This window comes from Tetrahymena thermophila (genome assembly GCF_000189635.1).
Source record: "Tetrahymena thermophila SB210 genomic scaffold scf_8254617, whole genome shotgun sequence".
Classification (NCBI taxonomy): domain Eukaryota; phylum Ciliophora; class Oligohymenophorea; order Hymenostomatida; family Tetrahymenidae; genus Tetrahymena; species Tetrahymena thermophila.
The window spans coordinates 342,127-368,364 of NW_002476387.1; the positions used below are offsets into that span (position 1 = coordinate 342,127).

Here is a 26,238-nt window from a genome sequence, read left to right on the forward strand (position 1 = left end):
TTGTTGAAAAAGTTAACTTAAGGTCTATAAAAATTAAAAAGTTTTATATTACTTCTTTTTATTTTACTTTAGAAAATTGTTAAATAATTTATTTTGATAACAAATTCAATTTATCTTAGAAAAAATTGAAAGAAAATATTGAAGTTTGATTATAATATTTGAAAAAGGTCTTTTTGATTTTTATAATATGTTGAACAATAATTTAAATTGCTTATTTACATCTATAAACTAACCTTTAATATTAAAATATAAAAATATTGAGTAAAATTAATGAATTTATAATCCATTTACTAATAAGAAAATATAAAAATATTAAAGTACTCTATCTACAAAAATTAATAATAATTGGTGTATTTTCTTTTTTATTTATTTATTTAGATATATTAATTACAAAATTTTCAAAAAATATTACAATTTTAGTCTTATTTTATATGTTCTTAACCGTTTTGTCCATTTAGTAAAATATTGTATTCATAATCACCTTGTGATCTAAAATGATGTGTATTATTCTTTATAATAAGATAAATTATCAATATTAAGTATTTTTAATATATAAATAATTTACGCTGGGTAATGTGGAGTAGGAAGAGTTATATTTTTCGCTATTTTATTTTATATCATCACTTTACTAAGTATTAATTTTACATTTTTCAAAATTATTTTATATTTAATTGTTTTAAGAATTTGTTATGTTGATGCTCTTTGATCTTTATGGAATAATGCTGTGAGAACGATCTGTGCTAACAAAGTTTGATATATTTCCTGAAGTATGACCTGCTATAGTACTTGTATTGCTTTGTATGGAGGAATATTCTGAACGTTCTGAGAATATTTTCTTTTATGGGATTTTAGGAGGTTTAGGATTGTTTTCTAGCACTTTAATATTTTAAGACTGCTAGGATTACATATTATTCTATAAGACACTTGCAGTAGTAGTTTAATTTCCTCTAAATGTTTCAACACCATCTATAAAGCAATTAAAATTTAATTCTTGAGTATTTCCTTATACATTTTTATTTCTACATGTTTCTTTAATACTTTGCCTCACTTAACCTTCTTCGTTCTCATCCATAATTCTACTTTAATCAAACATTGAAGACTTTAGCAAACTCTACATATCCGTTTATTTATATCCTGCTGATTACTCCTTTTATTAAATTAAACATTAAAAATGGTAAAAATAATTAATTAAATAATTAATTTACTTATACAGCAAGATTTGTTTGGTTTATATTTTTCAAAAAAAATTAAGGAGTTTGTTTACTAAACTAAACATCTTTACTCATTTATTATATTTGATCCTAACCAAAAGTTGATATCATGTTTACATTTTGATTCTATAGATTATTGCTTGTTAAAATTTTATATTTTTGAGTGTTTACTTGATTAATATCCATAGGATTTGAGCTGTATTTTGTTACATTTTAACTTTTGAAAGTATTTAGACTTACATCAAATTGACTGTGACTTTCATCTGTTTAAAGATTTAAAATTTCAGTAATATTGTTAATAGTTTTACACTCATCATCCTTATCTGATTGTAATTTATTTGAGAAAAAATTTTGACTCATATTTTATTTTTAGTTAAATTATCTAAAATCTGTGTCTGTAAAATTAAATTGGCCTAATTTGTTGTTTTACTCATACTGTTTGTTGTTAAATCTACTTAGTCTCTAGTTACTTTATAGATCTTGTTAGATTTATTAAAGCATTTATTGCTTCATTTCTTACTTTTCAAAAGAATTTTGTTAATTAATTTAATTTTCAAGATGCTTTATCTTCATTTATTATTGCACAAGCAACTCCTATATGGCCTCTTATTTTAGTAACAATCTATTAAAGTCTTCATTCTTGAAAATAATGTACTCAGTTTACTAATAAACACCAGTGTTTCCTATAAACACTTTCTCATCAAATATGATTGTATTTTCTCCATTTAACTTTCTAGAATTAGCTATTAAAAATCAAAAAAATATAAGCCTAAAAAAATAAATAAAAAGAATTCTTACTAATTTAATTATGATTTGTCTCTCCTAATAGCTCACTAGTTTCAATCTATATTTTAAATAAATCTTGCTTTTCTTGCATATGCTTATCAAAAACTCTAATTAGATTGTTAGAATCTTCATTTTCAGTGCTATTAAAGCAAACTGTGCTCTACTCAAAAAACGCACTCAAATTATTATTATTGTTGTTGTTATTATTAAGATTTAAATTATTGTTTGTAAAATTAAATGCATTTGTGCTAGAAAGAATATTTTGAATATTACTAACTTAGTTTGATTAATAGTTTGAAAATAGTTCATGCTAGTCTAAATTATTTCTATTAACGGCAGCATGCGGACTCTTCTTAATACCAGATTCGTCAGTGACATCACATTAGTTTTCAAATATTTAGATATTATTTTTTACTTTAAAGTCATCCTACTTTAACAAATTCCCAGTGCTATTATAATTTTTATATGATTTTGACTAAATAGAATTATCAAAAAAGCTTGGTGATTATTTATTTGCTTAAATCTACTGAGGGATATTTATATGAAAATTGCTTGACTATATATTTTTGAATTTATTAAAATTTAAATCTTAAGCTTTTACACTTTAATTCTCAATACTATTAGCGCATTATTAGTTTTAAATTTTTGTGATTGGAAGAATATGTAAATCCTTTTTAAGTTTGCTGTTTGAGTTTTATATTTAGGTTATTTTATTGCTTAAGTTACTTAGAATATTTTAAGATATTTCTGTATCAACTTAGTTATTAATCAGCTTTTCCTGCATATTTTTTTATTAGCTACTGCAAGGATTAGAGACATAATTATGGCAATAATCTTAAGAAGTTAATTTATTTTATTTCTATTCAGTAGCATACTACTCAAGGTCATTCCCTGAAAATTTTATTCCTTATTGTACACTTTAATGCTACTAGAAAGCAGCCTCTATATTTTACATGTTATTTTTAATTAAATTATCTAACCTTCCTTTTTATATTTTTAGAAATGGATTATTTGACTATCCAGGAGTGGTTAAATTAGAAGGTGTAGAGCCAACATTTTTTATATCTTTTCTTTCAATATTAGAATGAGATCTTTTAAAAGTACTGATTGGCTTAGGTATAATTATGTGATGAACTGAGGAGTAATTTTCTTTATTTGAAAGGTCTATCATTCTATTTATTTATTTATAAGTTGTTTTTGTATTTTAATTAACTAAATCTTTTGATTTGAAAGCAAATTCTATTGACTATAAGATATTGATTTGATTTGTATGTAATAACTTTTAAATTAATTTGTTTGCCATTAAAATTCAAAATTAATTAGAAACCTTTTACAGGTATTTTTGAAAATAACGAGAAAAAATCTTATTATATTTGTAGAAAATAAAAGAATCAACTTCTTTAGAGAAATTTAAAATAATCAAATTTCACAATAACAAACAAATAAAATTTAAACAATCAAAAAACTTGCAAAATTTTTATTACTTAAATTAAATTCATTTTTTAATAATTTAGAAATATTTACATTAAAAATGTTATTCTATTTAAAAAATTAAATTTATTAATTAAGAAATATTAAATGTAATTTAAGTTAATAAATCATTTTTAAATTAATTTTCTTTTCAATTAATAATTAAGAAATTTGTATTTATTTATTAATTAATTTGAAATAAATTAGATTAATATATATACATATATTACAATATATAAGTTTTTCAAATAATTTTCTTTCTTTTTTGTATGTAGTAAAGAAATTTATCTTTAGGTTTCATTTGATTTTACTAATTAGATTACTCGTTTCCTAATAATAAACTTTAATCTCTTGGTGTGAAGTTTTCTTGAAATTATTTTGTAACTTGTTCGTCAACATATACTTATGATTATGATATCCTAACATTATATTTAGAATCAAATTCAAGCTCATTCTAGTTAGTTTTGCGTTTAGAGTAGTCTACTAAAGAGCTATCTAATGTATTTTCATCTATTCTTTATTATTTTTAAAGGCTTAGATCTCCAGCATGCATATTCGATATGTTAATAGTACTTCTATTCTAAAAATCTTTTTAATGAGTGGATTTAACTCTTCTTTTTATATGGTCTCCAATTTAAAGAGATTTACTCTCCTTTTATAAATTTTCATGAAGTGTGACTTTTTTATTATCTACTATCTAAATTTTAGACTAATCATTTAAATTTTCACTTAAATCTATTGCAATCTTTTTCCTTTGTTTTTTTATATCAGTGGCACTTATATTAGAGCTATCTGTCTTATACACATCTTTATTAGCTTTTGAAAACTATATATCTTACTTTGATTTTTAGGCAGTAGGTGATAATTTTTTAGATTAATTTTTCATTGGAGGCTGTTGCACTAAATTTTAATTCTCAATTTCAGTAAAGTTATTATTATTAGCAACTGTTGAATTTAGACTGATTGCATTCATTCTTTTTTTATCCTCTTATTATTATTTTCATTTAATCAAAAGTATAAAATAAATTAAAAAATATAATTACAATAAATGTTGGGTTGTTTTAGAGGACTTATTGGAATACTACTCTATTGGATATTTTCTAAAGATGTCTTATTGGTGTTACCATAATTCTAAAGGGAATTTTGCTTTTAGCTCAAAGCATTTTTTAAAATTAAAACTAATTGAGATGTTGAATGCTTTTTTTCTTTTTCGTATTCTATCTTACTAACTTCAAGAACCTTTTATATAGTATTCAGTAAGTAAGACAATAATTAAATTAATAATATTACCTCTATCAAATTAGGTCTAGGTGTATAAGTCTATCTGTAAATTTAATTGTCAGCTTATATGCTTTGAATTTCTGTCTATAATAATTAAATTTTATTTTCATTTAGAGCATTTCTTTCTTTGAACATCTTTAAATCATTAAGAGTTTTTCTATAAGTGTCATATATATTAGTATATTAAGTTTTTAATTCGTTGAAATCTTTGTTTTACAGCTCGAACCTCTTTTTAAAATAAAAAATATTAATAAAACAATAAAGAAATTATATGCATAAAATTATTTTGATGCTATCAAAGCTGATTAAAATATAATCCTTTTTTGTAAATACTATTGTTTTATTCAAAAAATTCTCATAAATAAATATTTCAATAAAATATTCATTAATACTTTTATAATTATTAAGAATAAGCTATTTGCTTAATAAATTCATTTATTATTTATACTTAATATATGTTGTATCTAATTAGCAAATATTACTTTATCCCATTAAAACTTATTTTTAATTTGAACAATTTTTGAAAATTTAAATATTTTATTAATTTTATTTTGTTTAAAACAAGAAAGACACTATCATTTTATTAAATTGATCATTTATTTTTAAAAGGATGAAATATGATTTTACAATACCTTTTCAATTGCTTTATACTCATTTAATGTTTAATCGTAATTAGAATACTTCTCATAAAATACTTTATCATAATTTTCATGTATCCTTGTGAGTTAATCAGTATGTTTTTCCTTCTCTGACTTTAGAATTTCATTCTACTTTTCTAGGTCATCCATCTAAATTTTAATTCGTGGTTATAATAAAGTGAGAGCGATAAAAATATACATTTAATGAGTTCAAGGAAATTATTTTTTCTATCTGCTGAAAAATGTATTTTTACTTTTTATTTGTACTAGTTGATTTGAGAATTCAACTGATTGAAAAAGTTCTCTTTAAGCTTTTCGTATTTTTGTTCTAGGTTCATATATTCTGTCTCTTTTTTTTCTTGCTTCATTCTAAATTCTTCCAATTATTCATTGTTTTGGTATGTCAGCTAATCTATCTTTTCGCTTAGAACAAAAGAAAGGTCAATAACTCTGTTAAGTAGCTAAGGATATGTAAAAAAATCTTTATCGAAGCAAACTAATTTAATTAAGAGTAAATAAGTAAGTTCACAGTATTTCAGATTTGCAATTATTTTTTATGGTTAAATAACCAACCATCCATAAAAACAAACTCAATTAAAAGTGAGATAAATTGATATTAAAAATTGAATACATTCTTACTTTATTGTTTGAAGTAAGATTCAAAGTTTCTTAGTTTATCTATCAAAGCATTATCAGAGCAAATAAGGTATCTTTTAATAACTTTGTTGAGACATCCGATAACATCTTAAAATTAAGTGCATTCTCTATATGATCGTTAAAAAATCTATTATAAAATCATTTATTTACATAATTTAAAAACTACTTTTCAATTAAGTCCATAAGCTTTTAACACAAATATGATTTTTTTTTGGTTATATTTTCTCCTAATAACTCTTGCTCCTTAAGCTAAGTAAAATATTTCGAAATTTTTATCTAATTAAAATTAATAAAAATCCATTGAATGTTATTTATTGCGAATATATGAAATCAATTTACTAAATTATCTTTATCACCTATATTAGAATTTTATGTGTTTGGAGATTATTCATTATACTTTGGAGTTTTGTTTTATCTTTCTTTGCTTAATTTAGGCTACTTTTATATTTAATAGAGCTCAATAGAGTTATTGAGTTTATTGTTAAGCAACCTTCGTGATGACTTGTTATCACTATACAATAATTTTGATTACTCCGTATTAATTTAAGTCTGAATCTAACTAAAATTCTTTTCAATAGCTACATTATATTACTAAGCTATGATGGGTTCTTTTATCTAAAATTTTGAATAATCTATTATTGAGCTTACGTTACTGTTACCCTTTCTATTTAATGCCTTTAACGGCTGATTTACATCTATAGAAATTTTAGGAAATAAATCAGTCATATAATAATAGTATTAGTTGAATTACTAATTATCAGTAAATAAATTAATTAATTATTTATATTAAATATTAATTTTAACAATTTTAATATAACTAAAATGCTTTCAATTTATTTCAATTATTCTCAAATGTAAATCTTATAAAATTTGAAAAAGTTTAAAAATTTCTTTAAAACAACAAACGAAATTTAATTTTTTACTATGTAATAGATTAATTTTAAGAAAAACAAAAAATCATAAAAATAATTTAATTTAATATGTATTTAAAATAATTTACATAAAAAATGAATTGTGTAAATAATTATTTTGCTTTTACCAAAAATACTCTTTGTTAGATTTACAGTTATATTCAATGATAAACTTAATACATCAAATTAAAATTCAAAAAAATATTAAAAATTAATTAATTTATGAAAATTTTTTTGCGTGATGCTGTTCTGCAATATTAATTTTATTTTTATATTATTTGATTTTGTTTTTCTTTTATTTTATTTTGTTTTGTTTTTTTATCTCTTTTGTTTTGTTTTTGTTTTTTTGTTTGTTGTATTTTTATTTGTTTTATTTATTTGCTGTTTGTTTAATTTTATTTATTTATTTATTTTTATTTTTTATTTGTTTGTTTTTTTTATTTAATTTTATTTTTTTAATGTTATTTGTATTTATTTAATGTTATTTGATTTTATGATGTTGTTTGATTTTATTTTAGAGGGAGAAAGCATTTGTTTCGGGAGAGATAATTAGGCATTTTTATTAAAAATTTGATTTATTTATCTTAAAAATCTATTTATCTATGAATCTATCTATTAATGTTTCATCTATCATCTTCATCGTAGAGCTAATTACCTAAGGGAATAAAACTATAAGCGATGTTTCTTTCCATGTAGAATATAATTTAATAGTGACTGTCCATCTCGGAGTAGGCCGAGGTCCTTGAAACAAATTTAAATTTGATTATTAGATTGATAACTTTATCTTTGAAGATATTCGACGGGGATTGATGTGAATACGTTTTGTTGTAAATGGTTTAAAAACTTGTTTAAAAAACTTAAGTTATCAATCTTTTAATCAAATGTGGGGAAAAGAATGGGTATTCTACAGTACTTACATCTTATTTTTTATTTATTTTAAATCATATAATAGCAAGTCTTAACATAGGTATCCACTAAGAAGTTCATAAAGTTGTTTAGCATTTATCTTAATTGTTACTTTGTTTTTTTATACTCAGATTTCAATTAATCTTAGATCTTAAAGCATTTTATCTTATATTATTTAGCAAGCATCATTTAATTTTAATAGCTAATCTCTAGTTCAGAATTTATCAGGTCGTATTTATAAGTAATGACTTTCATAGCAATTTTTCAATTTTTTTTATTTAATTTTTTTTCATATTTTTTAATTTTATTTTTAGTTTTATTTTTCATTTTTCATAATTTTTCATATTTTTAAATCTTTTTTTATTTTTTAAGTCATTTTTTTATTTTTTTTATCATTTTTTGATTTTTTTATTTTGAAAGTTTTTTCATAGCATTGTATAAAATTTAAAATACTACAAGTTTCGATGATTTTCCCTTTTTTAAAAACTGTTGGTGGGATTTCGATGTGGTGTGTGGTGTCGCGATTTAAAAATTTAAGAAACTTATGTTCATATTTTAATAATATACAATCTATAGCAATTGAGAGGATTTCGGAAAGAAGGAAGCTTCTAAATATGTTTACTATGGCCGATGTGGTGTGTGGTGATTAAAGTTGGGTTTAAAAACTTTGCCTTCATAATTAAGATAGTTTTATTCTATCAAACATATTTTATAACTTCCTTAGAAACAAAAACTCCATCTCAAATTTTTGTGTTCTAAGCTTCATTGCCAACGAGGGTAAGAACTACATTTCTCTGAAAGTTTTCTTCTTCAAGTTAAAAGGTGTCTGGTAGTTCTTAAGATGATAGGAAGGTATTAGGATTTATATATAATTAGATGAATAAGGCTTTGGTTCTCTTATAATGTACAGCTATTACAGAAGGCCCTCCAACTAACGCAGCGGTTGTAAACGATGTGGTGTGAATTTGTTCGGGTTGGTAAAAAATTTATGAAGTTGGATTTTTAAAAACTAACAACCATATTGCTGCAAAAGTGGTGCCCCTTGTGATGCCGCATTGATCATAAGAGTGTAGGCGATATTATCTTCCTTCAACCATAACCTATTTAACCCTCAGCTTGATCACTCATTCTTTTGAGCTCAGAAATTAGGAATACTCAGATTATCCTTAAGTCCAGTATGTGTATCTGTAAGTGTCGTTTTCATTGAATTAGAAACCTTTATGTGCAATCCCAGAGTCGACTCTTTTGAGGAAGTAAGAGTCCTTTTCTCTTTTTGAGAACCTTTTTTAATCACATTCGGGACTATGCTACCATGTTTGACGTGAGGCTATTGAATGAAACTCATTTTTAATTTCTTCCTTTTTGGACTGTAGAAGAAAATTAAGATTTGATGAGTTCATTTTATATGGTAGCATATTTAGATGGGACGATAACTAACCAATTTACGGGACTCTTTTCCTACAATACTACCAAGCATCAATTTAGAAAAGTACTTTCTTGAAATGCTAATTCTTCGTTTCAAGCAACATTACATCCTTGAAAAAGAATGCTTGTCTAGCGAAGTTAGCTATTACAATATTATACTTATTCTTATGAATAATTCTTTTCAACCATCCTCAGCAATCAATTGTGGGAAAGAAAACTGAGTAGTAACTGGCAGATCTAATACTTTTATGAATGTATTTATGAGTTAACATTCTTATTCTTAGATAGAATTATTCATTTGATGCTTTATCGGGGCGCTACTACATGAGGTACAGTAGTAGAGTACTTAACGCTAGAGTTCAATTAGGTATAATCGTTAAGTCTTCAACATCATTAGATCTCTCTCCACTTTTCTGTCATTGATAATAGCTATTGAGGAGGAGGAAGATGTTGGAATCGATTTACTTTGAAAAAGTTGAAGTTGAAGCGATCTTTGGATCTTGGTAGTAAACAGTGATAAAAAGCAGTGTGCTGTAAAGAGTGTCCATTTTTTTTTATTGCATTAATCCTTTCTGCTTAGCCCATTTGTGTCTCTGAAAAGACTTCAGTCTATTTCCTCTTACGAAAAAATAAAAAGAAATCTTTCCTTAATAAAAAATTGTTAATTTTCTTATGTTATTAGATTCTTGTCAACGAAAAAAATTTTTCCCACCCTTTGTAAAGTAAATATTTGAAAAATTTAATTTTGAAATTGATTTGATTTTCGATAGATAGATAGTAAATATCTGATTGATATTAATTAAAATAAAATAATTGCTTTGTCTTTGATTTATTTATTGATTCAATTTTCCCAACCAAATACATATCTTTCAAGCAGACATAAATAGAATTTATTTCATGTGTTTTATAAAGTCAACAAAATAAATTTATTTTTTTAATTTCTTTTATGAGAAATGATTTTCAATTTTTTACAATAATAAAAATTATTTATTTTAAAATAAAATATTTTTCTCAATAAAAAAATAAAAAGAATAAATAAAAAACTATAATAAACAATTTTTTCTAAAATGAAAAAGAGCTTTGATTTTATTAATTCATAATAATTTGAAGTGCATATTCAAATACCATCTTAGTTATTTTTTGAATTTAATTTATTTAAAAATCAAAATACTTGTTTCTTCTTTTACACTTTTTATAATATTAAAATAATTTTGATTTTGAAAAACAGGCAAATCCATTAAAGCATATTCTAAAAAAAATAATTTTTTATTTTTAAAATAAATAAAATTTTATTTTTATCTTATTGCTTGGTATCTTTTTACCTTTTATTTGAAAAATATTTCTTGATTTATTTTTTATTTTTTGTTGTTTGATTTAAATAAGAAAAACAATAAGTGTGATTATTTATTAGGTTAGCAGGTTAGTTAGTATTTGCTATTTTATCAATATTTGATATTACTTTTATTTTAGCGTAATTAATTAAAATGATAATTTAATTGAGAGAAAAATATTAGTTTAACTTTTATTTTGAATTTTCACAACTATCTAATAAAGGAAGCTAATCATAATATTAGTTTGAAATAAAATTATTAATAATTATTTATTAGATTTGGAAAGTAATGTAATAAAATTGAATTGTAACTAAAATCTATCATTCAAATAAATAATACTTTGTTAAATCAAAAATCTATTTTTATTTATTTATTTAATTTTGTTTCTAAAAATATTACTATTTGGTTTTACTTAATAGCCAATTATTATATAGATTCAGTAACTCTTAAGATTAAAGAATTGTTTTTGCACTTTAAGAATTATTTAGTTCAATTGCTTCCGATTAGTTAGCTATTATTACTTTATTAATAACAGCTTATTTAGATGTTCCTACTGTATTGATTATTAAGAATTATTAGACAATTATTACTATGAGAAGGTATTTTTCAACCAAAATGAAAGCTGATAGTAGTTAATATGTATAGATATTTTATTAATTATTTTTAATAGCAAAAGTAGTGAATATCAGTAAAGAAATCAAAATACAATAGTAATTTAATTTTATAAAAAGTAAACCAATAATTACTCACAAACAAAAAAGCAAACAAAATTTACTATCACTTCACTTTCACAAAAAGCACAAAACAAAACAAAAACACAAAAATATTTAAAGCTTTGTAAGTCCTAGTAAAATGACAGGATCTTAAGTTAATAGTGGAGATGACATTACTAAAAGTCCCTCTACATTATTTACATCTAACAAGGCAGTTAATTTTTCTGATAGGAACACAGTTCCAAGCGAATCAGATTTAATGTTTAATAGTTCTTAAGCTTTAATGAATGAAGGTTTTAAGAGGAAGGCTATTTTAGAATGGGAAATATCTCCTATAAAGTTACCTCCATAAAAAAATTAACAAGTTACTAATTTAACCACAAGCCATTAATTCAGTAGCTAATAAACATACGATTCGAACCAAAATTTAGATAAAATTAACTTAAAATAAATAAATTAAATGATAAAACCCACCACTCTGACAACTGAAGAAGACTTACATCATGAAAATAACTTGATAAATGGAAACAAAGGATAGCATGTAAAAAAGAAAAGTATTTCAATTTAAAATAAAATTCTGTCAAATATACTTAAAAAGTCAACTTCTAATCATATAAACGAGTTTAATAAATAAATATAAAGTAATGCCACCGTTTAGATAACTCAAAAATAGATTAAACAATAACTACAAGCAACTTTACAAAACCCAGAAGCAACTGATAAATAAATTAATTAAGAATATCTTAGACATCGAACTAACACTCAAGATCTTTTTTATTTTAAGAATAATAGCAACTATAAAAACATAGTCATGTCACTTCTATAAAGCTAGCAAATGGATTAAAACAAAGAATTAGCACTCTCTATTTCTAATAATGGAATTCATTATTTACCTAACTAGAATAATCTCACAAAAAGTGCCAACAACCCTTTCTTAACAACAAAAAGTAGCTCTGAATTTTAACCTTCTTCTTTCAGTAAAAGCAAAATTCATCAAAGATCGTAAAACTCCTTTTATAATCTGCTAAGCAAGATATAAAATAATATTGAATAAAATGTTAATACCAAACGTGAGCCAAGACAATCTATAAAGCCTTCCTTTTTTTAAGCACAAGATTAAAATAATCCTTAATAGAATAAGTAAAAAAATAACTAAGAAAATATACAGCCTATGAGTTGCAAATTTTCAACATTGATTAAAGAAGAATGTGAAGATTCATAAAATATTTTATTTAAAGCGAATAACAAGGCTAAAAATTTTAACTAAAGAAAAAATTCTCTTAATATTCCTGTCTGCCATTTAGATTTAAATTAAAAATCGAAAAATTCAAAATACTTCTTCCCAAGTGAAACTGACCATGATTCAACACCATTTAGCATACCAAAGAATTAGTTTTAATATCATTACCGTGACAATTCCTACCAACTTATATAAAACGATGAATATGTAAAAGCTAATTAACTTACTTCAAATGCATTTTCAAATGAAAGCACAAAAAATACTGACACAGAAAGAAGTATAGGTAGATAAAGATCTAATGCTTATTCCTCCTTAGCTGGTAATCTTGATGATATATATAAAAAACTATAAACTATGAAGTCTTTACAGAACGTTGAGCACATTTAAAATAAATAAATAAATTAAAAAAGCTAATGAAGTCTTTCTTAATAGTTAAATAAAGTAAATATTAAGTTGAATTTTTCTTAATTTATTTGGCAATTCATTCGAAATAATTTGAGTTAATTAGTCGCTTGAATACAAATATGCTCAAAATAAAAATACGTAGAAAAATAACACAAGTTATAACCAAGAAAAAAAATAAACACTAATTAATTAATTTAATTAAATATTTATCAAATATAGTCCAAACAAACAAGCAAAAAAAACAAATAAATAATTAAGAAAATCTAATTTTTTTAGTTTACTATGATCTAAATAATAATCCTACAATAAATATTTAATAATTCATAAAAAAATAAGTAACAAATAAAAATAATGATAAATATAATAAAAACTAATTATTGATCTATTTCTTAAACCTTTGACAAAAACAAAAGTAATAATAATCTTACTATAATATCATATAAGCAAAAGTTTATAAAAATAAAGTAACATTCCTACACGCATTTTACTTTCAGATCTAAAATTAACTTAGGTAGCTTATTAATTGAAACAAACAAAATATATTCTCATTATTATCCAAAAACAAAAAAATTTTCCAAATACTTTTTCCTAAGAAAATAAATTTTGCTCATATTTTCATGATAAAAAAATTTATCTTAATCTCTCTCTATATTCCAAAAAACAAAATATATAAATAAATGTGTTTTCTAGAGTTTTTAATTCAAAAATAATACAAAGTTAATCAAATATATTTAAAAGAGTAATTATTATTTAATCATAAGCTAGTATCGTCATGTTATTTATGTATGTTTATATTTTACAAGTTTAATTTGAATATAATTTTATATTCCTTACTTCTAAAATATTATTTCTCTTTATTTTTCTAATTAAATATTTTTGTTTTCTTTTAATTTAAAAAATTAATAAATGTAAAAAAAAATATAATAATTATTTCTTTATCATAAATTTAAGTAATTATTTCTTTCGAAAAGCATAAATAAATAATACAATTTTATTTTTATAAGTTCTTTAATTATTTTTAATATCAACTGCAAAATTTTAAGTCATATTAGAATACACTTATTCATAGTGTATTGTAATTATAAAAACAACTAATTGGTAGCCAATTAGCTAATAAAATCACAAATAAACAATTTCAATCTTCATAATTTTCAACTTTATTTTAATTTCAAAATAAAACTATAGATTAAACCTATCACATGCAAAAAAATATTTTAATATTATATATATTCCATTTATCAAGTAGTAATTTTACCATAAATTTACTTTAAAACAACAAATTTATTTTGATTATAATTAAAAATTTTTAATTTTGATTTTTTAATAATATATTATTGAGAATTATTCTGTATTAGAAAGAGTTAAAAATGAACTCATACATTGTTAATTTACAAAATTAATCATAAAAAATAAATGAATATTTTTTTGAATACATAATACTATTTGATATTAGGATTACACTATATATAATAGCCAAACAAAGAGTAATACTTAGAGAGTAAAATAATAATTTTAATTAAAAAATAAATCTGAATTTGATAAAATTTTATATTTTATGAATCATTAAATATCATATCTAAATTATTTTCATGTATTAAAGCTAGATTAGATAATTTATTTACTATCTGTTTTACTTATTTTTTTATATAATTTAAAATGGAAATATTATTTTTCATTAATTTATAAGATCATTTGGATCGTCGTTAGAAAATATATTAAATATTTTTTTAGAAATAACTTTTCCTAAACTTTTTTCACTTTTACCTTTTTCTCCTTTATATTGTATAGATTGCAAAGCTAATTCTCTTTATTTTAAGCTTTCTATAATTTTAATAAATATAATTAATTCATAATAAGAATAAACTAAAATTAATTTAATTTTTACCTTATTATTTGTATATTTTAATAAGTTAAGTTATAGTTCTGTATTCTTTGGCAACTGCCACTGCTTTCTTTTCACTGATTTGATTTATTGACATTAAAATTTATACCCATTACTAATCGTAGTATCCCGTTAGTCCTATATTTGTATGTATAATAGATAAATGTAGAAATTTTTATATGATATATTGATTTACCTTCGGCTGTAGCTAATTCAGAAGTAGTTTTATTCTTTTGATCAAACAAACCAATATCTTTTTTATATTTTGATTTTATTGCTGTCAGTAAACAATTAGTCAAATATTCATTCGTTTCTTTTGGACTGAATGTGAATCTATAGTCAATATCGTATTTTATACCTATTTCGCACAGCCAATCTTATATAGCAGCATCACTACCCTGAATAGATTTCTTTTTGTTTTATTAACTGCAGAATTTATTACCTTAATATTGAGGAGCATTTTCATCATCACTTGTTGAAAAACCAGTTTTTTTTTCCTTAATACTTTTATTTTAATCTCTTTTTTAAAATAAATCTTCAAAGTCCAACCCTTATTCTCCTTCATCTGAACTTAGATTTCTTTTAGGAGCATTTTAAGTCATTTATATCTCTTTTCTTATCTATCTTGAAACAAATATATCTTTTATATCTTCTAAAACTAATACATTTTTAGTGCCTTGCACTTTTTTATTTAAAATGAACTGTGTAATTTCATCTAAATTCGAGAACATATTGAACATTTATCTGTTAAAGTAAAATAAATTAGCTTGTATTTACTTATCAATTATTTCTCCATATTTATTGCTATTTACTTAACCATCTTCTAGATGGTTGTCATCAGACAACTCTCCTTCTATAGAAAAGTTTTAATTATATTTGGTTACAATATCATAAACATTAAAATCTTTATTTTTAAATGTTTTTTTTTTCGGTTTCTTAGATTCTTTTTTGCGATCAACAGTGTAAATCTAAATTTGATTCTACTCAAGAGTTTGTTAAACTTCCAACTAAAAAGAAGAACATTCACAATTTGTCAAAAATTCTTCTATTTCTTCGATTTCAGAGTAATCTTTACCAAAAATCAGAAGAGCATCTTCAATTTTACCTTTAGTAACTTATATCCTCATCTCTGTAAATGTAAATAAATATCAGAATCTTAAAAGATTTAAAAATTTTTGAACCTTTAAAGAATTATCTAAATTATAATTAATTACTTAATAATTCTAAAATTATATATATTTGGCGGTATGTAAGAAACTATAAGTAGGATTTGATAATACCTAAAATCTAATTGAAATTTTGATCAAAAATTTATCACATTAAATTGCATAATAAAAATAAATTGATTTGATAATAGATATCTAAAACTTATAAAAATATTTTGCAAAATTTTTTTCTTTGGATTAATTTGATTGACTAAAATATAATTTCATATTTATTTTATTAGTGATATAATATGATAAATAAATTTAATCAAATGCTCTTTAAAAGTACAGAAACATTTTCATCAAGGACATATTTAAAGAAATTTATATTGATAATTATTTTTTTTTTCTATTAATTTGATTTACTAAAATATTATTGTTATTGCATATTTATTTTTTTAGTGGTATAATATGATAAATAAATTTAATCAAATGCTTTACAAAAATACTGAAAGATTTTAATCAAGGACATGTATAAAAAAAATTTTATTGATAATTATTATTTTTTTTCAATTAATTTGATTTACTAAAATATTATTGTTATTGCATATTTATTTTTTTAGTGGTATAATATGATAAATAAATTTAATCAAATGCTTTACAAAAATACTGAAAGATTTTAATCAAGGACATGTATAAAAAAAATTTTATTGATAATTATTATTTTTTTTCAATTAATTTGATTTACTAAAATATTATTGAATATTTATTTTATTAGTGATATAATATGATAAATCAATTTAATCAAATGCTTTTTAAAAGTACAGAAACATTTTCATCAAGGACATATATAAAAAAATTTTATTGATAATTATTTTTTTTTTCTATTAATTTGATTAACTAAAATATTATTGCATATTTATTTTATTAGTGATATAATATGATAAATCAATTTAATCAAATGCTTTTTAAAAGTACAGAAACATTTTAATCATGGACATAAATAAAAAAATTTTATTGATATTTAATTAAATTATTTTTCATATAAAATTTTTGGAATTTAAAATAAATTAAATTTTAAATTAAATAGTTATTATATTAGAATATTTTAGTTTTTTTATATATTTTATTGACTTGTTAATAAATATTTTGAATTTATTTAAAAAAATAATAATTAGTATGAAGGATAAAAGTAATTTTATTTTTAAAATAATATCTTATTTTTTAAATATCTTTATTATTTAAAATGAAATATTATTTAAAAAGTATTAAAAATTTTGTATTAAATTGGTAGATAATAGAAAATAAAAATCTTTAATGGAATATTGTGGTCGCTTAATTATTTGAAAACAATATATTTTAAGTTCAAAATTTTTGGAATTTTTGAAGATTTTAATTTGAAAAAATGATTGATTGATTAATTTACTAATTAATAAATTAGAATTGTGTATTAATGAATGAATTATAAACTGAAGTGATTGTTAATTTTAATATCTTAAAATAATAGTTGTTTATTAATCAAAAAAACCTACTTATTTTAAATAAGATATATAAATCCAATAAAATATTAAATTTATCAAACAAATCGTTTATACAATGAGTAGATCTTCACAAAGAAGTATTGTAAGAGATTAATTTTAGAATGAGGAAGAGGAAGAAGATGATTTACTAGGAGAAAAAGATGTTGAAAGATTAAACAATCTTTGGAAGAATATGAAAGAAGTATGATTAAATTGCATTACTTTAAAATAAAAATCATAATTATTTATAAATCCAAATAAGACAAAACTTAATAAGGCCTTTCTATTTTATTAAAAAAGGAAAAGAAATTGATGAATTTGTCTACAAGCAGTATGAATTTTAAAGATAAAGGCAGATAAAGGCTTAATTACAATTTAAGCTAAGAAAGAGAAGATTAGTGGCATCCAGAATAGACTGCAGATTATCAAAAAAAATTATATTAGCAGAGCTAAAAGGAAGATTAGCCTAACGAAGATGAATTTCTTAGTCCTCAATTTGACCCAGTTTTCATGGAATAAAAATTACAAGAATCTTATAATTTGTTAACTAAGGCTTAAGAAAAAAATTCAACATTAGTAAAAAAGCTAGCTGAAGCAGAAGACGAGTTAGATAAGTGCCACCAAAAGATAGCAAAAATATCATAAATGGAATAAATGAAAAACTCTTAACTATCAAATGCTAAATATTAAGAATAAGTAATAAAAAAATAGTAATTTGTAGATTTATTTTCATATGTTTAAAAAAATAGTATACAGTAAATCTTCTTTAAGGAGATCTTGATGAAAAAGATAAATTAATCAAACAACTAAGACTTTCTCTTGAAGAATATTAAGAAAAATGTAACCTGCTTCTTGCTGAGAATAATATGATTAAAGAGAAGAATGCAAACTTATGTTAGGAACTTGATAGTAAGATTTCAGAAAATAATAGAATAAAATCTAAATTAGGCGAAGTAAACATTTTTATTTTTAATTGAAAGAATGATAGCAAAAGATTTTATTTATTAAAGGTTGAAAAAATTATAGATGAAATGATTTTAGAGAAAAATTCTAAAGGTGTGGTAATGCTCGAAATAGACTATCTAAAGAATGATATTGAGAAGTTACTTTAGCTACTTGGCTAAACAGCAGAAGTAAAGTTTTAAAAATTGAGAAGCTTAATTTAAATTATTTTTTATACAGTTTAAAGACTTCTTTAAGTTTGCTAAGGACAGCAGAGACATTACTAACTTAAAATTTATTCCTAAACTTGCCAATGTAAAATAAGATATTGATGATAAGGTCATTAAGGTTCCTATAAATTAAAAAATGTTATGGGTTCCTAGAGATGCTTTTTCATTTGCTTTACATTTAAAGTAAAAATATAATGGCAAGTTGGATGAAAAATGCATAGAAGAATTTCTTTTTGGATACAATAAAATATTCAGCGAAAGAGAAGAAAAGCAAATGGAAAGATATAAGAAGATCTATACTACCTAAATAACAAGTCTTAAACTACAACTTGAAAAAAAAACATCTTACAAATAAGCTACTTCATAAACTAAAAAGGCAACATCTACAATAAGAAAAAGTACTAACAGTGTTGTTTCTAAATCGAATGCTAATATTGAAAAGTAACTAGATGACTTGTAAGTAGTTTTTATTTTATTTAAAATAGTTTTTAATTTTTTACATTAAAGAACAAGAATGACTGAATAGAATAAAGAAAACTAACTATTCTTGACTGATGCCATTAAGTTATAAGAAGAGTACGAAAGGCAATTGCAAGAAAAATAAATATAAATCGAGGAACTTAATTTAAAAGTTTAGGAGTTGCAAGTGCAAGGAATGAAGTATGATAAATTAAACTATATGGAAGGTTCTGTCTGGATGCTTGATAAAATATTAAAAGAAGTTTTGAGATTTAGAGAGAATATAATTTAGATGACTAAGTAAATAAATAATAATGCCTTTAAAAACTAGAATCAAAAAGAAATTTTGTAAAATTATAAATGGTTTGTTGATAATGTAGAGTTAAATGGAGAATAGCTAATAGAGAAAATAAATTACATGAAGGAGAGTACATAAAAATCAATCTCAAATGTAAAAAAATAATAGGGCAATGACCTCTAGGAATCGTTCCATTAATTTGAATAACAATAGAATTAAAAGTAGCAAGAATACTCAAAAAACAATTAATAAAATGAATATAGCAATTTTAATAATAATCCATATTTAAATGAAATGGACTTCTAAAGAACTCTTTCAACTTAGTCTCCTCAATTATACTAAAATTATACTTCAACTTATAGAAACGAAAGAGATTTCCATGATAATCCCTAAACTTAATTCAATTATTGAAATTAATTAATAAAGAGATTTTTAATTTGTTTTTAGTTGTTATTTATTTATTTTTGTTATTAGATTATTCTTGATGAATTTATTCATTATTCTTTCTCTTAATTTTGCTATTATAATAATTCTTACATTATTTCTTCCAAATTTTTGTCTATATCCCCACCTATAAAAAGTGAGCAATCACTCACTACATTCTCACTATTTAAAACAACTAATGGAGTAGATTTTGACTTGTAGGAAAGGAGACTTGCGAAAGGCTATACTTTCAAAGATGTACCCATTACAATAATTAAATCAGCAAATCTCATTTATAGAGGTATTTTGTAAAAGTAAAATGGTAATTTCTCTCCAAAGAAAGTAACCGAAGGTTTTAATTTTCCTTAACAATTCTTAGTCTTTCTGCAATTAACTGCATCATCAGATTTTAGCACTCCCTCTTTGAAATATTCTATGGTGTCTTCTTTATGGCACTCAATGCAGTGACTTTTTTCCAGATTACCATGTGCTTAAATCAAATATTTTTTATCAAGTCCTGCCTTCAGCTCTAATCCATCAATATTTTAAGTGATATTTAAGTAAAGAAGATTTTATTTAGCAAGTTCAGTTATAAATTTATGGGATTATTAAGGTTCATACTCTTTTTAAACAAACTCTCTGCATATTTCATAAAAAGGCTTGTGGTTCTATTGATAGTAATCGATAGTAAAAATCTATTCTGGATAAGAAAACTAACCAGATTTTTTTAATCTTGCATAAAGGCCAGTATCTTTACTACGAAAATCTGGAATTCCAGCATTTGTACTAATACCAGCTCCTGTCAAAACAATGATTTTTTTAAATCTTCTTTCCTTTAAGAAATTTACAAATTCTTCTTTTGTAAATGAATTGGTAGGTGGATTTGATTTAAAAATATTTAGTTATCCCATTTTCAATATTTTCTTTTTCCTAATTTTCTAATTTTTAATTTTCTGATGATAAATTATTCTAACTTAGTTCAAAAAATTCTTAATAAATTCTAATAATTCTTATTTTATGTAAAAATTATCCTCAGTTTAAGATATTCTAAATTCAAAATAAAAACTATTTTTAGAGGAAAATTATTTTAAAAAATATTTTCTTTTGGGTTTCCCTAATTTTACATAAAATAATAGAAATCAGAGATATTTAATTAATATTCACTAAATATAATTCTTTTGTTTATGCTTATAAAATAGTATAAGGAAAGATGTTAATAATTAAATTAGCAAATTTCATTTAAAGAGGTATTTTGTAAAAATTATATAAAAGGTAATTTTAATTATCATTTAAAAATATTTATTTTCTCTATCTATCAATTATTTTAAAAAAATTATAATTATAATTAATTTAAGAATTTGTAAATATAATTTTTTTAAGATAATAATATTAAAAAGAAAATCTAATTAAAATATTCTTCATAGTAAATAAATAAACTATTTTCAAAAGATTTTTTAATTTTAAAAAATAAATTTAGAAAAAAATAAATTTAATTCAATTTTTAATTATTTATTTTCTCGATACAGTAAAATTTATTAAGCATAAAAATATAGAAAAAAATATTAAATTCTTTAATAATATTCTTATAAATAATCATTGCTATTTTTTTTCTAAAACATTTCATTTTATTTAATTCAATTTTGACATTAGATAAAATACTTTGATTAACTTGAATATTTTTATTAAAATGATTTATGAATATTCTATTATTTTAATTATTGTTTTAGTTTTGTTTTTTCAATTTGTAATGATATCTATCAATTCTTATTTTGTAGCATTCTAGCAAATAAATAAAAATTTTGATTTCCTCTGTTGGGTTTCTGGCCACATTACATCTGTTTTTTTGATTTCAAATATGTCTTCTACACTATTAAGTCAAAAAAATAAATTATAGTGATCAATACATACATATAAAATAAAAATATTTTAAAATTTCTGAATGAATAAAAACAGCTAAAAATATCTAATTACCCTTAGAGAGAATACATAAAATCATCGTCTTTAATGTGAATCAAACCTTTCATTCTTAAAACTTTTATTTTTTCATTCTCCCAAAGTAATTCACCTAACTTGATTTCTAATTCCTTTTCATCAAAAGGGTTTGCAGCATATTCAAAAAATTGATATTAAATATCTCCATCTGCATGAGCATGATCATGCTCATGTTCCTAGCTAATTTTATTTAATATTTCGATTGCCTCTGATTTACTCTTTCTCAAGTTAAACCCATCAATTTCAAAAATTCTATTTAAGTCTATTTTGCAATAAGAAGACCTAAGAATTATTTTTTAGATTAAATTTTTAGTTATTATATTATCTATAATTATAACCTTTCAAATTTGGCAATTGGATTGAGTTGACGAATTTACTTTTCCACATTCTAGATTTCTTCTTCATTAGATTTATCCTTTAATAGTAAGTTTAACTTTATAATTGCTAATTGAATAAATAGTAATTACTATCTAATTTAACAGTATATTATCAGCATATAAAATTTATCTTTAGAAAATTTAATCGCTTTTAAGTTACTCATATCTATGCACAGGTACAACTGTATGAATAGCCCTTAATTCTGCAGGAAAATCTATATTTTCATCAACCCAAAAGCTTTTTATGGTCTATTTTATATAAATATTTTATAAATTATTAAAAATAAAAATATATTTACAGAAGAAGGATCAGCTAATCCATTTGTTTCGACTAAAATAAAATCTAGTTTAGACTTTTCATTCTAAATCAAATACTCTACAGCAGTAAGTAAATCATCTCTATAAATGATGAAAATTGTTAATTGTTAATTTTAATATCTTTATTAGTAAAGTAAGTTTAAAATACTTTGCAGTACAGCATATACAACCATTAGGAAGTTCGTAGAATTTATCAAAGGGCTTACCTTCTGAATCTTGCATTAATGGTGCTTCTATACCCATTTCTATTATATTTATGTTTAATTTCTTACAAAGTCTAAAATTCAAAAAGACATCTTAAGAAAAAGATGGATTTGAATAATAAATTCTACTCATTTTTTTTTGTAATTTAGTAATTAAATAAATAAATAATTACCGTCAGCGAATTCATTTTAAACAACAGCAACTTTATATGTGTTTTATTCTTTTAAAATATATGATATCAGAGTAGTCTTACCAGAACCTAAATATCCTGTAAGTAATACCATAGCTGTTTTTTGGTTTTGCTTTTCCATTTATTATAAATTTATGTATTGTTTTTAACAAATATCTAGATAGTTAATTTTTCTAAAAATAGAAATATCTAATTTTTGATATTAAGGCTAACTAGTTTCTTTATCAAATAAAATTAAGTAAGTAGACTTAAAACTTTTAAAATTAATTTGCTATTTTAGCTAAAACTTGAGATTATTTATAAATAAATAAATAATTTTAGAAAAAGAATAAAATGAAAAATATTTTTTAATAATTATTTTAATTTTTCAATATTATTTCTGTAAAAATAAATTGAGAAATTAATTATTTGTATTTTTCTTTTTTAAATACTTATGATCAGGGCTATGGTTTTCATCTAACATTTAGTTATTAATTTATAAAGTATTAGATAGATTAAAAATGAAACATTATTTTAATCTAAGGAATTAATTTTTGGATAGACTTTAAACTTTATATTATATTTTTAATTAATAAAATAATTACTATTATTAAATAATACTTTAAAGAATTAATGCAAATAATTTTTAATCAAACTTAAAAGAAAGAGAAACTGTTTAGATTAAAACTCATTTTTCAAAAAACAAAAATAATTTATGGATATTTATTTTTATATATATCTTTGTGTACCAGTGATGATTTTGCTTGCTTTTTATTATTAGTTAAAAAAAAATGTGATTTTATTTAAACATAAATAATTATTATTGGAGTATGTAAAGTCATTAATAATTTTTGAAATTTAAAAAAAAAAAATCTAATTATATTATTTTTGCATAAACAATATCCAAGAATAACTTACTTAATTACAAGTTAACAAACAAAATAAATAAATAAAAATTTAAAAGAAAATGGCTACAAGATCAAATAATTCTGTAGGTCCTATGATAGAAGCATTAAAAGGTTAGACAAGAATTAACCTAGCTGATTAGTATATTGGTAATGAAGGTTCTAGAATATTAGCTAACTTTTTGATGCAAAATTAGTAAGTTTAGGTTTTGGAATTGAAAGGAAATAATATTGGTGTTGATGGATTGATTGATATTATTGAAGCCTTAAGAAGCAACGATGTTATTAAAATTTTAAGTTTAGAATGGAATAATATTGGTTAAGATATTAGGGGATTAGAGTCATTAGGAGCATTTTTATTATAAAATAAGTCTCTTTAACACTTGTCCCTTGCTTAAAATAAAATTGTTGGAGATGATATTGAAATGATAGCTAATGCTCTAAGAAATAATAAGACTCTCCTTTCATTAGATTTAAGATGGAATTAATTAGGTCCTCGTGGTGCTAATCTACTTAAATCTGCTATAATGAATAACCAAACTCTGATATATTTAGATATTGGTGGAAATAATATAAATGAAGACCTATAAGATGCTCTTGACAAAATTATCTTAGAAAATCGTCGTAAAAATCCTCTCACCAGAGACCGTATCCTAGGAGGGCCATCTGTTTAGGCTGGAGACTAAAATATTTAGTAATAATAACAATAGAATAATCCATAATTTACACAATCAGGATTTAAATTCTAAGGTATTTATTTCTTTATTTGCTTATTTAGAAAGCATTAATCTGAAATTTCATTAATAAAATTTAAAATAAATTATTTTTTTATTAAAAAATTTAGCTCCTTAGCAAGACAAAGAAGGTTTACCAATGCTTGCACACTTGGAAAACATTTTAGAGCAAGAAAAAGCTCATACATTCTAGATAAAATAGCGCTTAGAAGTAGAACTAGAGGAATTATAAAGAAAAGATAGAAATGATTTGAGGACTATTTAAGAATTAGAAAGTAAATGCAACGATGTTTAAAATTAGAATAGGATGCTCAAGTTTGATATTGACAGACTTAGGGAAGAATTTTAAATCATTGAAAGAAATAATATCGAACATATAAGAACTCACGAAGAACGAATTCGTAACAATGAGTTCATCATTAATGAAATGGAAAAAAAGCATGCCACTAATACAGATAGAATACTTTAAGAAAATAACTTTAGAGTTAAAGTAAATAAAGTACATTTTATATTGTTTGATTTAAAGTCTATTTTTAAAAAAAGGAAATGGCTAGGGATTGGGAAAGTCGTTGCAGGCTTTTAGAAGAAAGAGTGAGATTGGTTGAGAATGAAGGAATCGAACTCGAAACTGAACTTAAGAAAATTTCAGATAAAAAAATAGAAATGTAAATAAAACAAGAAGAAGAACTTAGAGATTTAGCTTCAAGAGTCGAAGAAGAAGAATATAATAAAGCTCAATCAAATCTGAGCACATTAGAAGCTAAATTAAAAGCCATTGAAAACAGTAAGGAACTTCTTATCAAAAGAAATCACGAATTGATTAGGTAATTTTTTTTTTTTGAGTTAGTAACTCACTTATTTTATATCAACAAATTTTAACAAAAAGAGAGTATGAAGAGAGGGACATTAAAGCTTCTAATGAACTTAGAGTTTTGGAAGAAGAGTTGTAAAATTTGAAGGCATAAAATTAAGAATTTACTTAGAAGAATAGTGAGTTCAAAATTTTAAGTGAGAAATTGAAAAACGATTTAGACTTGAAAGATACTATTGTTGAAAAACTATAAAAGGAAATAAATACAGTTAATGAATAAATAGAAATGAAAAAGTAATTTGCAAGAGAATAAATAGAAAAAACAATCAAAGAATAAAGAGAAGAAAAATTGCATTGGGATGCTGAAAGAGATGCATAAATTCGTCATATTTAGGAGCTTGAGCGCGCCCTCAGAGCTAGCCACACTGAAAACTCTCGCTTAAGAGGAGAATACCAAAGATTAGCTGAAACTGTGCAATCAAATCTAAATAAAGCAGTTTATGATACTTTTACAACAAATAAATACTTTTGATATAATCTTATAAATTTTGTATATTTTTCTTGTATAAACCAATTTATTAATTAATTATAAAAAATTAAAAATTTTATAATGGATTATATATTAATCACATAACATTAATTTGTTTTAATTGATTTTTGATTAAAACCATTTGTTCCTATCTTCAATTTATGTGGCTAGAATCCATGTTTATTGTAATCATTTATAAAATAATTAAAATTAATAAATATCTTTTGTTATTAATCATTAAATTAAATTTTTTTTTTAATTTTAACGGTATTATAAATTGTTAAATAAATAAAAATACATTTATTTGATTTTAACATAGATAATTT

At 22.2% G+C, this 26,238-nt stretch overlaps 11 protein-coding genes across 11 annotated transcripts; 4 read left to right on the forward strand and 7 right to left on the reverse strand. All coding sequences in view use genetic code 6, as the record gives it.

Annotated features, from left to right (window-relative positions):
- Positions 1–398: 398 nt before the first annotated feature.
- TTHERM_00194060 (hypothetical protein) lies at positions 399–3,300 on the reverse strand (the record flags this gene model as incomplete). Its single annotated transcript, XM_001017159.2, has 4 exons — positions 399–509; positions 566–1,147; positions 1,206–1,954; positions 2,010–3,300. 4 exons carry the CDS (start codon positions 3,298–3,300, stop codon positions 399–401), a joined length of 2,733 nt encoding a protein of 910 aa, XP_001017159.2.
- Positions 3,301–3,711: 411 nt separating this feature from the next.
- On the reverse strand, positions 3,712–6,769 carry TTHERM_000194078 (hypothetical protein; the record flags this gene model as incomplete). The annotated part of the gene is made up of 8 exons (XM_012797900.1): positions 3,712–4,454; positions 4,511–4,706; positions 4,758–4,976; positions 5,381–5,536; positions 5,641–5,882; positions 6,026–6,150; positions 6,210–6,319; positions 6,383–6,769. 8 exons carry the CDS (start codon positions 6,767–6,769, stop codon positions 3,712–3,714), a joined length of 2,178 nt encoding a protein of 725 aa, XP_012653354.1.
- Positions 6,770–7,785: 1,016 nt separating this feature from the next.
- TTHERM_000194079 (transmembrane protein, putative) lies at positions 7,786–8,277 on the forward strand (the record flags this gene model as incomplete). Its single annotated transcript, XM_012797901.1, has 1 exon — positions 7,786–8,277. The coding sequence occupies one exon, from the start codon at positions 7,786–7,788 to the stop codon at positions 8,275–8,277; it is 492 nt and encodes a 163-aa protein (XP_012653355.1).
- Positions 8,278–8,600: 323 nt separating this feature from the next.
- On the reverse strand, positions 8,601–8,957 carry TTHERM_00194080 (hypothetical protein; the record flags this gene model as incomplete). The annotated part of the gene is made up of 1 exon (XM_001017161.1): positions 8,601–8,957. One exon carries the CDS (start codon positions 8,955–8,957, stop codon positions 8,601–8,603), a length of 357 nt encoding a protein of 118 aa, XP_001017161.1.
- A 27-nt stretch (positions 8,958–8,984) lies between these two features.
- Positions 8,985–9,679, reverse strand: TTHERM_00194090 (hypothetical protein; the record flags this gene model as incomplete). The annotated part of the gene is made up of 2 exons (XM_001017162.2): positions 8,985–9,427; positions 9,556–9,679. 2 exons carry the CDS (start codon positions 9,677–9,679, stop codon positions 8,985–8,987), a joined length of 567 nt encoding a protein of 188 aa, XP_001017162.2.
- A 1,636-nt stretch (positions 9,680–11,315) lies between these two features.
- TTHERM_00194120 (hypothetical protein) lies at positions 11,316–12,986 on the forward strand (the record flags this gene model as incomplete). The annotated part of the gene is made up of 1 exon (XM_001017165.2): positions 11,316–12,986. Exon 1 carries the CDS (start codon positions 11,469–11,471, stop codon positions 12,984–12,986), a length of 1,518 nt encoding a protein of 505 aa, XP_001017165.1. The 5' UTR covers positions 11,316–11,468.
- Positions 12,987–14,646: 1,660 nt separating this feature from the next.
- On the reverse strand, positions 14,647–15,983 carry TTHERM_00194130 (hypothetical protein; the record flags this gene model as incomplete). Its single annotated transcript, XM_001017166.1, has 3 exons — positions 14,647–14,795; positions 14,860–14,994; positions 15,053–15,983. The coding sequence occupies 3 exons, from the start codon at positions 15,981–15,983 to the stop codon at positions 14,647–14,649; spliced, it is 1,215 nt and encodes a 404-aa protein (XP_001017166.1).
- A 1,614-nt stretch (positions 15,984–17,597) lies between these two features.
- TTHERM_00194140 (hypothetical protein) lies at positions 17,598–19,861 on the forward strand (the record flags this gene model as incomplete). Its single annotated transcript, XM_001017167.3, has 6 exons — positions 17,598–17,723; positions 17,822–18,217; positions 18,271–18,474; positions 18,532–18,654; positions 18,704–19,149; positions 19,201–19,861. The coding sequence occupies 6 exons, from the start codon at positions 17,598–17,600 to the stop codon at positions 19,859–19,861; spliced, it is 1,956 nt and encodes a 651-aa protein (XP_001017167.2).
- An 83-nt stretch (positions 19,862–19,944) lies between these two features.
- Positions 19,945–20,784, reverse strand: TTHERM_00194149 (SIR2 family transcriptional regulator; the record flags this gene model as incomplete). The annotated part of the gene is made up of 1 exon (XM_001471320.1): positions 19,945–20,784. One exon carries the CDS (start codon positions 20,782–20,784, stop codon positions 19,945–19,947), a length of 840 nt encoding a protein of 279 aa, XP_001471370.1.
- Positions 20,785–21,610: 826 nt separating this feature from the next.
- On the reverse strand, positions 21,611–23,075 carry TTHERM_00194150 (Sir2 family transcriptional regulator; the record flags this gene model as incomplete). The annotated part of the gene is made up of 7 exons (XM_001017168.3): positions 21,611–21,740; positions 21,845–22,147; positions 22,204–22,280; positions 22,333–22,491; positions 22,542–22,641; positions 22,709–22,805; positions 22,937–23,075. 7 exons carry the CDS (start codon positions 23,073–23,075, stop codon positions 21,611–21,613), a joined length of 1,005 nt encoding a protein of 334 aa, XP_001017168.3.
- An 825-nt stretch (positions 23,076–23,900) lies between these two features.
- TTHERM_00194160 (hypothetical protein) lies at positions 23,901–25,915 on the forward strand (the record flags this gene model as incomplete). The annotated part of the gene is made up of 4 exons (XM_001017169.3): positions 23,901–24,588; positions 24,683–25,062; positions 25,116–25,396; positions 25,459–25,915. The coding sequence occupies 4 exons, from the start codon at positions 23,901–23,903 to the stop codon at positions 25,913–25,915; spliced, it is 1,806 nt and encodes a 601-aa protein (XP_001017169.1).
- Positions 25,916–26,238: the final 323 nt, after the last annotated feature.